At 43.1% G+C, this 12757-nt stretch overlaps 1 protein-coding gene across 3 annotated transcripts in view; it reads right to left on the reverse strand.

The window, feature by feature from the left end:
• Positions 1 to 12757, reverse strand: part of CRY3 (cryptochrome 3) — a 95368-nt gene that overhangs the window by 55199 nt on the left and 27412 nt on the right. For all 3 annotated transcript variants that reach the window (XM_086525827.1, XM_086525826.1, XM_086525824.1), the window contains exon 3: positions 5656 to 5795. In XM_086525827.1, coding sequence (XP_086381953.1) covers positions 5656 to 5795 — 140 coding nt within the window. The remainder of the gene's footprint in view (positions 1 to 5655; positions 5796 to 12757) is intronic.

Raw genomic sequence — 12757 nt, forward strand, 5'->3', positions numbered from 1 at the left:
CCCGTGCAAATCCATGCAATGCATCCAAATGACGTTGCATCCCCTCTGGAGAATCGGAGATCAGCACAATATCATCAGCATATAATAGCAACGGAATCCATGTCTCGGCAAGCTGGGCACCTCTATCACCTTCTGTATGTACATAATCTGAAAACTCATCTACATATATCCCAAAGAAAATAGGAGATAGGAGACAACCCTACTTCACCCCAATGGTGGAGTGAACCATATCAGACATGCCCTGAGTAGTGCATACCTGTCCTACCACTGTCCTGTATAAGCTAAGATCCCCCAAATCAGCTCTGTGGGCACCCCCATGTCCTGCAATCTACGTATGAGTCTAGCTCGTGGCACTGTATCAAAGGCTTTGTGGAAATCCACAAAGCTACAATATATCATCCTGCCATGGTGTCTACCCTCCTCAATAATGGCTCTGAGTGTCAAAATCCGGTCAAGAGTGGGGAAACCTCTCCTGAACCCTGCATGTCCTGCTGCCCGTATGCCCTCTCTCTCTGCCCATCCACTCAGCTCATGCTCAAGAATTGATGCATGTAGCCTAGCCAGAGTGGGACCAACCACGATGGTTCGGTAATTACCAGGAAGCATAGGATCTCCCGACTTGAAGATAGGCATGATAGTGGACATACTCCAAGTCTTAGGGAAACCCTCATGCATGGCTCTATTAAGCATCATAGCAAGAGGCTCTGCAAGCATATCTCTGGCATGGATAAAGTGCTCTGCTACCAGATCCTGTGCTCTACCTGTCTTCATCTTGTCAATGGCTTTCCTTACCCTCCCAATTTCTAGGCATGCCTCGGGAGGGTCAAGCAAAGGTGGCTGCCTTGATGATGTGTAGAGAGATGTAGCATATTCCCCCCATGTCTCTGTGGAAGTGATGGAGAGAGAGAGAGAGAGAGAGAGAGAGAGAGAGAGAGAGAGAGATGAAATGAAATGAAATGTTATATTAACGTCTTTGAAAAGCCAAAATGACCTATGAGACCAAAAAGTTACAATTCGTGAGTCTGATACCATGTCTGAGTACGGAAAGTGCAAAGAACTAACAGTAAAACACTAAGGGAATGAATTTGAAGCTAATTCAAAATTGAAACGAGATAAGAGGGTGAAAGCGCGAAGTAGAAGGTACCGGTAGGTGCGCGTCGCGATGTAGTGCAGGATTGGGGCAAGAAGCAGGAGGCGGAGTGCAGCAGAGAGGAAGCGCTAGAGATCGAAGCAGAGAGAGAGAGAGAGAGAGAGAGAGAGAGAGAGAGAGAGCTCACGTTTTTGGGGAAAACTCAATATGTGAGTTTTGGGTTTTCCCACTTTTATTATAAGTGACTTTAAAAAAATGTGTCGAGGTTCTTGAACAAAGTATAAAATTGTACAAAAAGAGGTTATTTAAGGCTTTAACCCAACAACCTCCCACTTAAAGGCATAAATGACGCCTTTAAGTTAACCAACTCCCACCACCTGTATGCAATGCTCATGTTGAGCCTTAGCAAGACTCTTGGTGAGAACATCTGCACGGTTATCCTGTGTATGGATCTTAGTCAAGGTGACTAGACCATCCTCCAATACCTGTCGTATGAAGTGGTACCGGACATCTATGTGTTTGGTACGCGCATGAAACATGGCATTTTTGGCTAAATAGACAACACTCTGGCTATCACAACCGAACACGGGTGTATGAGCAGGCATACCAAGTTCTTTTGCAAGTGTGCCCAACCAAATGGCCTCTTTTGAAGCCTCTCTTGCTGAAATATATTCAGCCTCAGTAGTACTCAATGCCACAATTTTCTGTAACCTAGAACACCAAGAGACTGCACCACCAACAATGGCAAATGCATATCCACTGGTAGATTTCCTGGTATCCATGTCACCTGCCATGTCTGCACCACAATATCCCTGCAACTTTAAGTCACTTTTGCCATAACAGATACACTTTGATTGTGTACCTTTCAAATATCTCAAAATGCATTTGACAGCTTCCCAATACGCTTTGCCAGGATTCGACATGTATCGACTAACAACTCCCACTACGTAAGCAATGTCGGGACGAGTGGCAACCATAGCATACATAAGAGAACCACAAGATGATGCATATGGGATTCCCTTCATTGCTTTCAATGCCACCTCATCCTTTGGGCAATCTGCTTTGCTAAGCTTAGTGTATGGAGGTAAAGGTACTCCAAGAGGCTTAGCATCAGCCATATTAAACCTGTCAAGTACTTTTGCAATGTACCTTTCTTGATATAAAAACAGCAATTTGAGCTTTCTCTCTCTTTTAATAAGCATGCCCAAAATATGCTCTGCATCACCCAAATCCTTCATAGAAAATGTTGAATTTAGCTTACGTTTCAGAGCATCAAGACTGGTCTTATGTTTCCCGGTAAGGAGCATGTCATCAACATAGAGAACAAGTATGATGGAACTACCATCTTCATCCCTTTTCGTATACAAACAATCATCTGCATGGCTGCGTTTAAAGCCTTGAGACAGCATAAAAGTGTCAAACTTCTTAAACCACTGTCCTTATGATTGTCTCAAACCATACAAAGCCCTTTTCAGTTTGCATACAAGTTCCTCGCGTGTAGGAACTACAAAACCTTCAAGTTGTTTCATGTATATGTCCTCTTCAATGTCACCATGCAAAAACGTTGTCTTTACATCCATTTGATTCAATTCCAAATCAAGCACCGCAATGAGAGCAAAAAGGACACGTAAAGTTGTAAGCTTTACAACAGGAGAAAAGGTTTCTTGAAAATCAATTCCTTCTTTCTGTGCATATCCTTTTGCAACCAATCTTGCCTTGTACTTGGGTTTTTCATGCACTATCTTAATCTTGTATACCCATTTGTTAGGAAGAGCTTTTTTGCCTTTAGGCAATGGCACAAGATCCCAAGTATCATTTGCATACAAGGATTTCATTTCCTCTTGCATCGCAAGCTCCCACTTACTGCTTGACTCACATGATTTGGCCTCTTTATATGTAAGAGGTTCACCCACATCTGTCAACATTACATGATCCAAAGAGGGGTTAAATCTCTACGGTTGCCTTCTCAAACGAGTTGACCTACGTACCCAATGATCTACATTCTCAGGCAACGGTTCTACATCGTAAGGCAACTCATTTTCAGCTCTATCATGCTGCTGAAAATCATTTTCAGCCATTTCAGGTGGTTGTCCATCCTCATTAGGAGCATCAAAATCATGTCCTACCTCTTCTGGCTCAAGGTTAACTGGATGATTATCAATTTCAGCTTGCGGTAATGCATCATGAGGCTCTTTTTCAGCATCAATGGGTGGCACGGAAGGCTGAAATCTGACTGTTTTCTTGTCAGCATCAGATTTTGTAGCATTCTTAAGCAATTTTGCCTCATTGAATACTACATCTCGGCTGCGTATTACCTTTCTAAACTGTGGTAACCACACTCTATAGCCCATTTCACCTTCTTCCCCATAACCTAAGAAGACTCCTTTAATGGACTTCATATCAAGCTTTGTTCTCAAGTCATTGCGTACATGAACAAAAGCTTCGCAGTCAAATACTCTCAAATGATCATAAGAGGCAGGTTTGCCAGACCAAACTTCCTCTGGAATGTCATTTTTCAGCGTACTATTAGGAGAGCGATTGCAAATATGAACTGCAGTTTTCAATGCCTCCCCCTAAAACTTTTGGGAAAGATTAGCGGTGGACAACATGCAACGCACTCTCTCGCATAAAGTACGATTATACCTCTTAGCCACACCATTAGAAGACGGATTATAAGGGGCTGTCAACTCCCTTTTGATCCCATTTTCATCACAAAAACGCTAAAATTCAGCAGATACATACTCTCCTCCATTCTCAGATCTGAGACATTCAAGCTTAGTACTCTTTTGCATAGTGACAAAAGCATGAAACTTCTTAAAAGCATTAAAAGTCTCACTCTTACTTTTCAACAAATGCACCCATCCTTTCATAGTACAGTCATCAATGAATGTAACAAAATACAATGCACCACCGTAAGACTTAACAAGCATAGTGCATACATCGGAGTGAATAAGATAAAGAGGATTAGCTTTGCGAGAGACACCAGAGAAAACGAAGATTTCTTTTGCTTTCCATAAAGACAATCGTTACAAAAATCCAAGTTTTTGCCTTTTACATCAACTCTCTTCAGAGAGAAAAGCACATCCATACCCTTTTGGCTCATATGGCCAAATCTCTTGGGCCACAATTCCGTATGTGAAGCAACTTCAGCAACAGCAAGAAACTTGACAGGCAAAGCTTTGCATCGAAGATAGTACAAAGTACCTCTTTTAGATCCTTTTGCAACAAGCATAGAGCCCTTAAGCAACTTCCATGAACCCCCAGCAAAGATGGCAGCATAACCATGTGCATCTAACTGGCCAACAGATAACAAACTTTTCTTAATGCCAGGTACAAACCTGACATCATTCAACACAAGCTCTTGACCATTGTTAAGAGACAAACGCACAGTACCCATTTCCTCAATTGCAAGAAAAATTATCACCAAGGTATACCTTGCCATAATTGCATGCAGCATATGTAGCAAAACACTCCAAAGATGGAGTCACATGGAATGAGGCACCAGAATCCACTATCCATGACTGGGATAGGCCATCATTAGCACTGAGCAATGCATCAATGACATCTTTCTTCGAGATAAGCATATCTTCTGCATTAGCTATCACCAAATCTGAAGGGCATGAAGCCGCAACCAAGATTTCCTCAACGTCTGACAACTCCTCAATGACCACACTAGAGGATACATTTGCATTCTTAGCATCCTTGGAGGAATCACCTGCTGATTTTCCCCCTTTCTTCTCATCTTGCTTCTTCTTATCTTGCGTTTCCTTCTTCCTTTCCTGCTCTTTCTTGAAATACTTGCAATCGGGTTTCTTGTGACCCTTTCTGCCACATTGATAACAAGTGACATCCTTATCCTTTGTCTTGCGCTTACTTCTATTTTGAGTCATGTTGCCCGTATCACGCTTTTGATTTCTACCTCTTGCATTGTAGGCATAACTGCCACCTTACCCAGTAGACTTGCGTCTAATCTCTTCATTGAGAATAGACCCTCTCACACCGTCATACGTCAGGGTGGGACTGTTGCTCAAGGAGACAACCAAGGTTTCCCAAGTATCTAGCAATGTCATAGGGTAAAAAGAAACCTAGTCACAACAACATTTGAGAAAAAACAGCTGGAAGCGAGAAAGAGAGCAAGTTCGCAAAAAATAATGAAGACTTTTATAGATTGGAGCCTCAAGGTGGCCATAACTCCAAAGGTCACAACCCCACCTACATGCATAGACTAAATGAGAATTAAAAATGGAAATAAAAGATTGACCACCAAGAAACAGGGCCAGGTCCAAAGAGAAGTTGACCATCCGAGACAAATAATAAATAACCAAAATGACAAACAGCCCCAAGAATGAGCATTGACAGCACACATCTTCTTTTCTTGGTTGATACAGCAGCCCTTTGGTCTAAAGGGCCTCACAAGCTTCAAGGTAAGAATCAAAGAGATACTTGTGCCTACCACACAAGTGTTTTTGAAATCCATAAACTTCAATAACGTCAAGGGCTAGAATCTGAGTATTTCTGCATGTACAACTTAAACAAGTCAGTCTCTCAGTTATATTAGAGATTACCGTGTGTGCTGCAGTTGCTGCAGCTAGTCTTGGCAGAACTTTTTCTGGCTTTCCAAACTCAACAAAGAGATCAAGGCCCTTCTTTTGCAAATTTTTACGTAAATCTGAGACACCCTCCAAAATGTACTGAGCGCGAAGCTCTGCCTCACAAAAAAAAACAATAATTTAGTAAGAACTGAGATATGTTTGAAGAAGGCAGAAAACTAATAAAAAGATGCCACAGCGCCAAACCAGACATAATATCCCAAACAATTTGATGTAGTTTGTATTGTCATGCTACCTTGTTTACTTCATCTTTAACTCAGAAAAACATTTTACTTATTTCTGCTGACACAATCATTAGGCGTTCATGTATGCAACATGTTGCCTGACATATACCATTAGTCTCAGTTGAGGCAGATACAAAAAACCCACATTAAGAAGGCTTTCCGATCATCGATGAAAAGCAAAACATATTGATGTTTGTGCAAAAGCATCATGACCTTTACCGTCCGGTAGCAATAGTGAACTTGATGTCAAGATGAGGAGTCTCTTGAATTTTGTGTTGATTGGGACTTGAGTAATGTGTAGGTCATGTCTGCCATTGTTCAAGCACTCACAAAGGAGATCTCTCCCGCTTCAGACTTTGGAAATTGCTCGTGAGATGTGGTAAAAGCTCGGAGATATGTTTGATCGGACTTTACAATGCAAGCGATCACCCTTCTTGGGAAAACGTTTACCCTAAGTTTGAAGACTCGACTCCCATGCATTCATTTTTTATGAAGGCAAAGATCATCCATGATCAACTCTTGGCTATGGAAAGTGCTCAGACTAGCTGCCTTGGTACTTACGAAGTTGCTTGAGTAGTAGTCCTTCAAATTGTACACGCTTCTTCTACTTTCTTGCGATGCAAAAGTAGATTGATAACCCAAATAACCTGGGAAGTCAGTTCCTTTCTTGTGCTTTTTCTCATGATTTTTGGATTTGTTGTTTGCGTCCAAAAGCCGGCTAATCTATGTCTGAACCACCTCTTGTAATTCTTGCTCTGTAAACATCCTCAGAGAAGGATGTTTCTTGATGGCCGGTTTGATGGGTGGCTCTGTGGCCTTCTGCCACTGGGTATGTACTTCTGCGAGGGATTGCTAAGACAAATTTTGCAAATTTTGGATCCTTCGCAATTTTAATCATCTGCTTTGTTGCCTCATCAACCAATTGTCGATGTTTCATCTCTTCAATCTCAAACTCAGTAGGCCGAGGTGGGCCGTACTCTTCCTCTAATTGCTCATGAGAATCTTCTTCGTGATCTCCTCCCCATTTGTAGATGCAGAAGAAGTTGATGGAATCCATAAGTGCTACAAAAAAAGGATCGGATTTCCCGGTAGAAGAGAAATTGGCCGCGTTCTGATACCACTGTAACAAACTTGAACACCCCAAGTCAAGATTCTACCGCGACACAGTTTCACTTCAAAACAGTTCACATAATTGACACGGCCCGGCGTAGTTCCGTGCCCAGAGTTATTGGCCCCAAAGACTAGCGCTCCTTTCAGTATTTCTTTTTGTATTAATCTGTGTTCAAGTACAAGAGTGCGGGCAGGTGCTCACTCTCAGACTCTGCGTTCAGATGCTCTTATAAGCGAGGCCTTGCCCACTTATTTAAAGGTATACGGGATGCCCAAAAGCATAGCCCTGAAAGCATTAAACTCAAAAGATCTTAATTCAAAAGCAATTGTCCCAAAAGCTTTCAAAAAAGTAAAGCATTCAGCCCCAAAAGCTGTCGTAAGTCAACCAGCTTTTTTTGCGCAATTTCTGTACAGAAATGCCACGTCAGCACTGTCAGCGCAGATTGCGTCGCGAATTTCAGAGGTCCGTACACTGCCACGTGTTAGCCTGTCTGTCGGCGCATAATCCGGGACCTACGGGTCTTTGTGTGTCCGAGGCTAGCCACGTCACCAGTTTGTGACATTATCTCATGTGTCGTGTCAGATTCTCTGCTTGGGGTGCCCAAGCCTATGACACTTTACACCGTTGATCATATGCTTCCTAGGGACACGGGTGCTTGGAGCTACCTACGGGATCCGCAAAGGGGTTGTTGCCTATAGGGGAGAGATTGATGAGGCTATTCCATCCGATTGGCACGCCCTCATCAAGGGGCTTACACTTTTACCTTCTCATCACGGATGGTGGGTGTACTTTGATCCTCACTCAGGAAACCTGATTGCGCGCGCGCACGCACACACATATTTATATAGATATATATTTATATATATAAGAGTGAGAGAGAGAGAGAGAGAGAGAGAGAGAGAGATGGATTCACCAAACTAACAAACTAGGAAATGATTTAGATGATTAGTACAACGGGGGCTGAGGATTTCTTATATACCCCTGAGAAGAGAGAGAGAGAGAGAGAGAGAGAGAGAGAGAGAGAGATGAATTCACCAAACTAACAATAGGCAATGATTTAGATGATTAGTACAATGGGGGCTGATGGTTCCTTATACAACCCTGAGCTGAATTTCTTGACCCAATTCATTATGTCAAATAGGTAAAAATTACCTAAAATGACAAGTAAAGAAAAAGGATCATGTAGGGCATTCACTTGAGATGCATAACTTTAACACTCTCCGCAATTAATAGTGTAATACACACTTTGTTAGCCCACTTTTGTACTTCCTTGGGTGATAGGCCATTGTTCATCTCCAGAGGGTCTCTTAAGTGTACACTACATAGAATACAACACCTTTTCTTGCCCCTCCCGCCAAAAAAAAAAAGCTACCATGGACACCCCAGTGGTATCTCACTACGGGATACACCTCTTGTTTGTAGCCGTCAGCTTGTAACCATAATGGTGATGCTATCTTGAGCACCACTTGCCTCATAAATAGTTGAATTGTATGCTACACTACATCCAAGAATCCCCATTCTTGAAATGTCAACACTTCACATCCAAGATTCTTTAAGACAATGAACTTTGAACTCATCTATAATCTTGCCAACAACAATGATTTGTCTGAAGCACATCCATAGTGTTTAATATACTACGTGAGCTCCAACACACGGCCTTTGTCCTTTCGATAGTTCTTGCCTTTGCCTTTGGTTGTGCAACCCCGAGACAAATGACCACGCTTTTCACAAATGTAACAACTTCTTAGAAACTTCTTTTTAGTTTTCAATCATCACATTTGGAAACTCGAACCTTGCCTTGGGAGAGTAGACCCTTTCACTGATCATCAGAGTTTACGCTACTTCTTGTCACGGAAGCAGCTTTTTATAAAAGCAGATGCGATCAATACGCCACAAATCCAGATTTTTCGGATGTATTCACACGAATACAAAATGGGGAGGTAGTAGCGGGATATTCCATACGGGAAAGCTATTTGATGAAGAAAACAATGCTGTGCGTTACACAATCGTTGAGGGAAAAGGTTCTAACCGAATGCCACTGTCACGTGACACATCCAAACCTATGTGTCCGTGGACAAGCTACAGCACGACAAGGGTTCAGTCAGTCAAGTCAATCTAGAATAGGAAGTGATCTCGCACTTTTGTGAGTCTGTTCGCAAACCGTGCATGTCCAGACACTTAGATTAGATGCATATCCTCTGGTTCCACACAGCATGATCATAAGCATTCCCATCAGAATCCATCAGAATCCTTCATGGGAATTTTCCAGTGCATTTAGCCTATTCTCCTTATTTTTGACATTTTTCACTTATTATTTTTAAGTGACTTTTGTTGGAAAGTAGGTAGGGCAAATTGAGTAAGTTTGTATATAAGCAAACCTAGACTAGCACTAATTGGCAGAAGAGGCAGCAGAAGCACCGCTCAACAGGCACCTTCTCAGCAGGAATCCCCAGCAAGGCCTAGCGTTTTTGCTACACAGCAGAGAGGCTAGCGTTTTGCATCAAGACCCCAGATCAGCCAACGTTTTTGCATTTGCAGATTCCCGACGACAACAGAACCCCAGATCAGCCTAGCGTTTTGCATTTGCAGGACATCCGGAGATAGCAAATCAGTTTTCAGCCCTAGCATTTTTGGTTTGCAAATCAGCCCCAGTGTTTTGCAGATTTACCGCGACGGAACATCAAGGAACATCAGCGTTTTCAGTTTTCAGCAATTAGACACCGCAGATCAAGCCCGGAAAATGCAGATTTCAGCATCTGCGTTTTCAGCGCGTCGTCATCGCATCGTTGTCATCGACATTGTCACCGACATAGAGTCAAAATTCAGCAGATAAAGATTTGCAGATTTCAGCCATTAGCATTTTCAGATTTCAGCCCGTCTCGTCGTCGTCCTCATCGTCGTCGACATCCTCGGCAAGTCCAAAACATTGTAGAGATTTGTGCAATGTTAAGTAGACCGCTCTCGCCATAGAGAGTGGGGCCTTCGGAGGAGGGTTTGACAACATTCTGGTGTCGTATTCTTCTCTCTCTATCTCTCAGTCTCAACACTTTGTTTGTGGTCATTTGCACTCTCTCACTAAAGGAACGGAAGGCTCTCCCTTCCGTAAGTAAAAGGAACCCTTGAGCACAATTCGGAGCACTCAACTTGAGCCAAGTTCAACATTCACTTCTGTTGCACCTTACATTGGTATCAGAGCTTTGGCAGTGTTCTATATCACTCAAGGAAAGAACCACAGAATTTTTTTTGCTTGTTGCAGTCGCACGTAACCCAAGACCTCTTGGGCGTGTCGATTCCTAATCGTGTCTTTGAAGAGTGACAGGAAACCCAAGAAAGAAGGACTTGTCCAGCCTCCCCTTGTGCCTCTTTTCACTCATTGAGAGTGGACCGTGCACTTAGCGGCCGGCCAATCGACATGAGGTGGGAAAAAGCAACCTAGGTGTGATTGCAAGGCCGCCAAGGGGTGCGCCCGTGGGAAAGAGTATTGCTCAGGTAAAGAGAAGATCCTTCTCTAACACAGATTGCAAGCGAAAGAAGAACCTCAAGACCCTCAAGAACCCAAGAACCAAGAACCACAAGAACCCAAGTTCCTTGTTAAGAACCCACGACTTCAGTGGATGGTCATCACCCGAAGCGGAATGGATACTTCGCATGGAGTGATGAGCATGAGGGTGGTGAAGAAGAATTTTCCCCACCAAGAGTTTTTTTCGACCCTCCCCCTTCCCCATCTACGCCAAGGATTGCACTAACTTCTATGGAGGCTTTCGACAAGATGTTTATGGACAGGAAGTTAGAACGCGAAGCAAGAAGAGCAGAAAGAAAAGCAGAAATGGAGCGCAAACACCAAGAAAGAATGGCAGCCATAGCGCGTGAGCGCGAGCAAGCACGCTTGGAAGCTAAAGAACGACAAGCCAAATTGGATCGTGAGCGCGCAAAAAGACAAGCAGAGAACAAAGCAAGACAAGCAGGATTTGATCACGAGAACAAAAAAGCCATCTAAGAAAAGAGCGATCGACACATGAAAGAGTTGTGGCGACTTTTTTCTCAAGTGCAGGTGCACTTTGCACAGAATCGGGAAAAGGAGACTCTCTCAGTCTCTACTTCTCCAAAGCAAGACACACATGATTTGCATGATGATTTGAATGACAATGATTTGCATGATGTTTTGAATGATAATGATGAGCATGATGATTTGGATGACAATGACAAGCATGATGATTTGCATGACCACGATGTGATTTCTCACAAGCATGATGAGTTGCATGAAGATGATGTGATTGTTCACAAGGATGATGTGATAGTTGATGCTTTTTCTAGCGAAGCTAACCTCCTTGCAAATTCGATCAATCACAAAGGATCGATCTTGGCTCTCGAGCCTAGGTCCAAAGAACCCCCTCAGGAAGAACCGATCTTGGCCCTCGAGCCTCGGTCCAAAGAACCCCCATAGGAAGTATTATGTGTTTGCATGATTGATACACACGCATTGTACGAGTGTTTCATTCGTGATCGTTTCCTGTATTTTAGTCAGTGTCTTTATGTGATCCCTTTTCCTAGGCATAACATATTGTACATTGAGCACGTTTCACTCATGAATGAGCACGAATGTATGCGGATTGTTCATGAAAAGTTGAAAAGTATGCATTCAAGGAAGTCACATTCCATGTCTCTTCCTTGGCATGACACATTTGTAGAAAGAGCACATGAAAGTATAAGCACCAAGCATGGGCATTTCCGTTGTGAATTGCCACAATTGATTGCTTTAGATCAGAAGAGAAAGATTCGATCTCATTGTTTGCGTGTGTGTGGTGAACGGTTCGACACTCCGTCTATTGGTTCATCTACATTCCATGCACAGTCTTTTAGGAAGACAAGATTTTTTCCACTCACTTTACATGGACTAGGTATGTTCATGATTTTGTGTTGGAAGTGGTTTCATGAATTTTCAGCCATGGAGATTCTTGAAGAAGAAAGAAGCATGACTCTAGAAGAAGTTTAAGCATTGAAGGAGCCTCAGAAGACTTTGTCGCTTTCGGTGCGGCCCAAAGAAGCAAGCATTGCAGACCTTCATGAAGTTCAAGTACCGCACGACCCACACATCAGAGCGGGCCGGCGAAGAGTCCCTTCCAGGATTCCGGATGCTATTGGTGATCTCCCTCAACGCCATACAGTTCGGTACCAGTACGTCACTTTGAAAAGGAGGGGATGTCACGTGAACACATCCAACCCTACGTGTCCGTGGACAACCTACAGCACGACAAGGGTTCAGTCAGTCAAGTCAGTCTAGAATAGGAAGTGATCTCGCACTTTTGTGAGTCTGTTGCAGACCGTGCATGTCCAGACACTTAGATTAGATGCATATCCTCTGGTTGCACACAGCATGATCATAAGCATTCCCATCAGAATCCTTCAGGGGAATTTTCCAGTGCATTTAGCCTATTTTTCCTATTTTTGACATTTTTCACTTATTATTTTTAAGTGACTTTTGTTGGAAAGTAGGTAGGGCAAATTGAGTAAGTTTGTATATAAGCAAACCTAGACTAGCACTAATTGGCAGCAGAGGCAGCAGGAGCACCGCTCAACAGGCACCTTCTCAGTAGGAACCCCCAGCAAGGCCTAGCGTTTTTGCTACACAGCAGAGAGGCTAGCGTTTTGCATCAAGACCCCATATCAGCCAATGTTTTTGCATTTGCAGATTCCCGGCGACAACAGAACCATAGATCAGCCT

Source organism: Adiantum capillus-veneris, chromosome 12, assembly GCF_014529385.1.
Source record: "Adiantum capillus-veneris isolate H3 chromosome 12, ASM1452938v2, whole genome shotgun sequence".
Lineage (NCBI taxonomy): Eukaryota > Viridiplantae > Streptophyta > Polypodiopsida > Polypodiales > Pteridaceae > Adiantum > Adiantum capillus-veneris.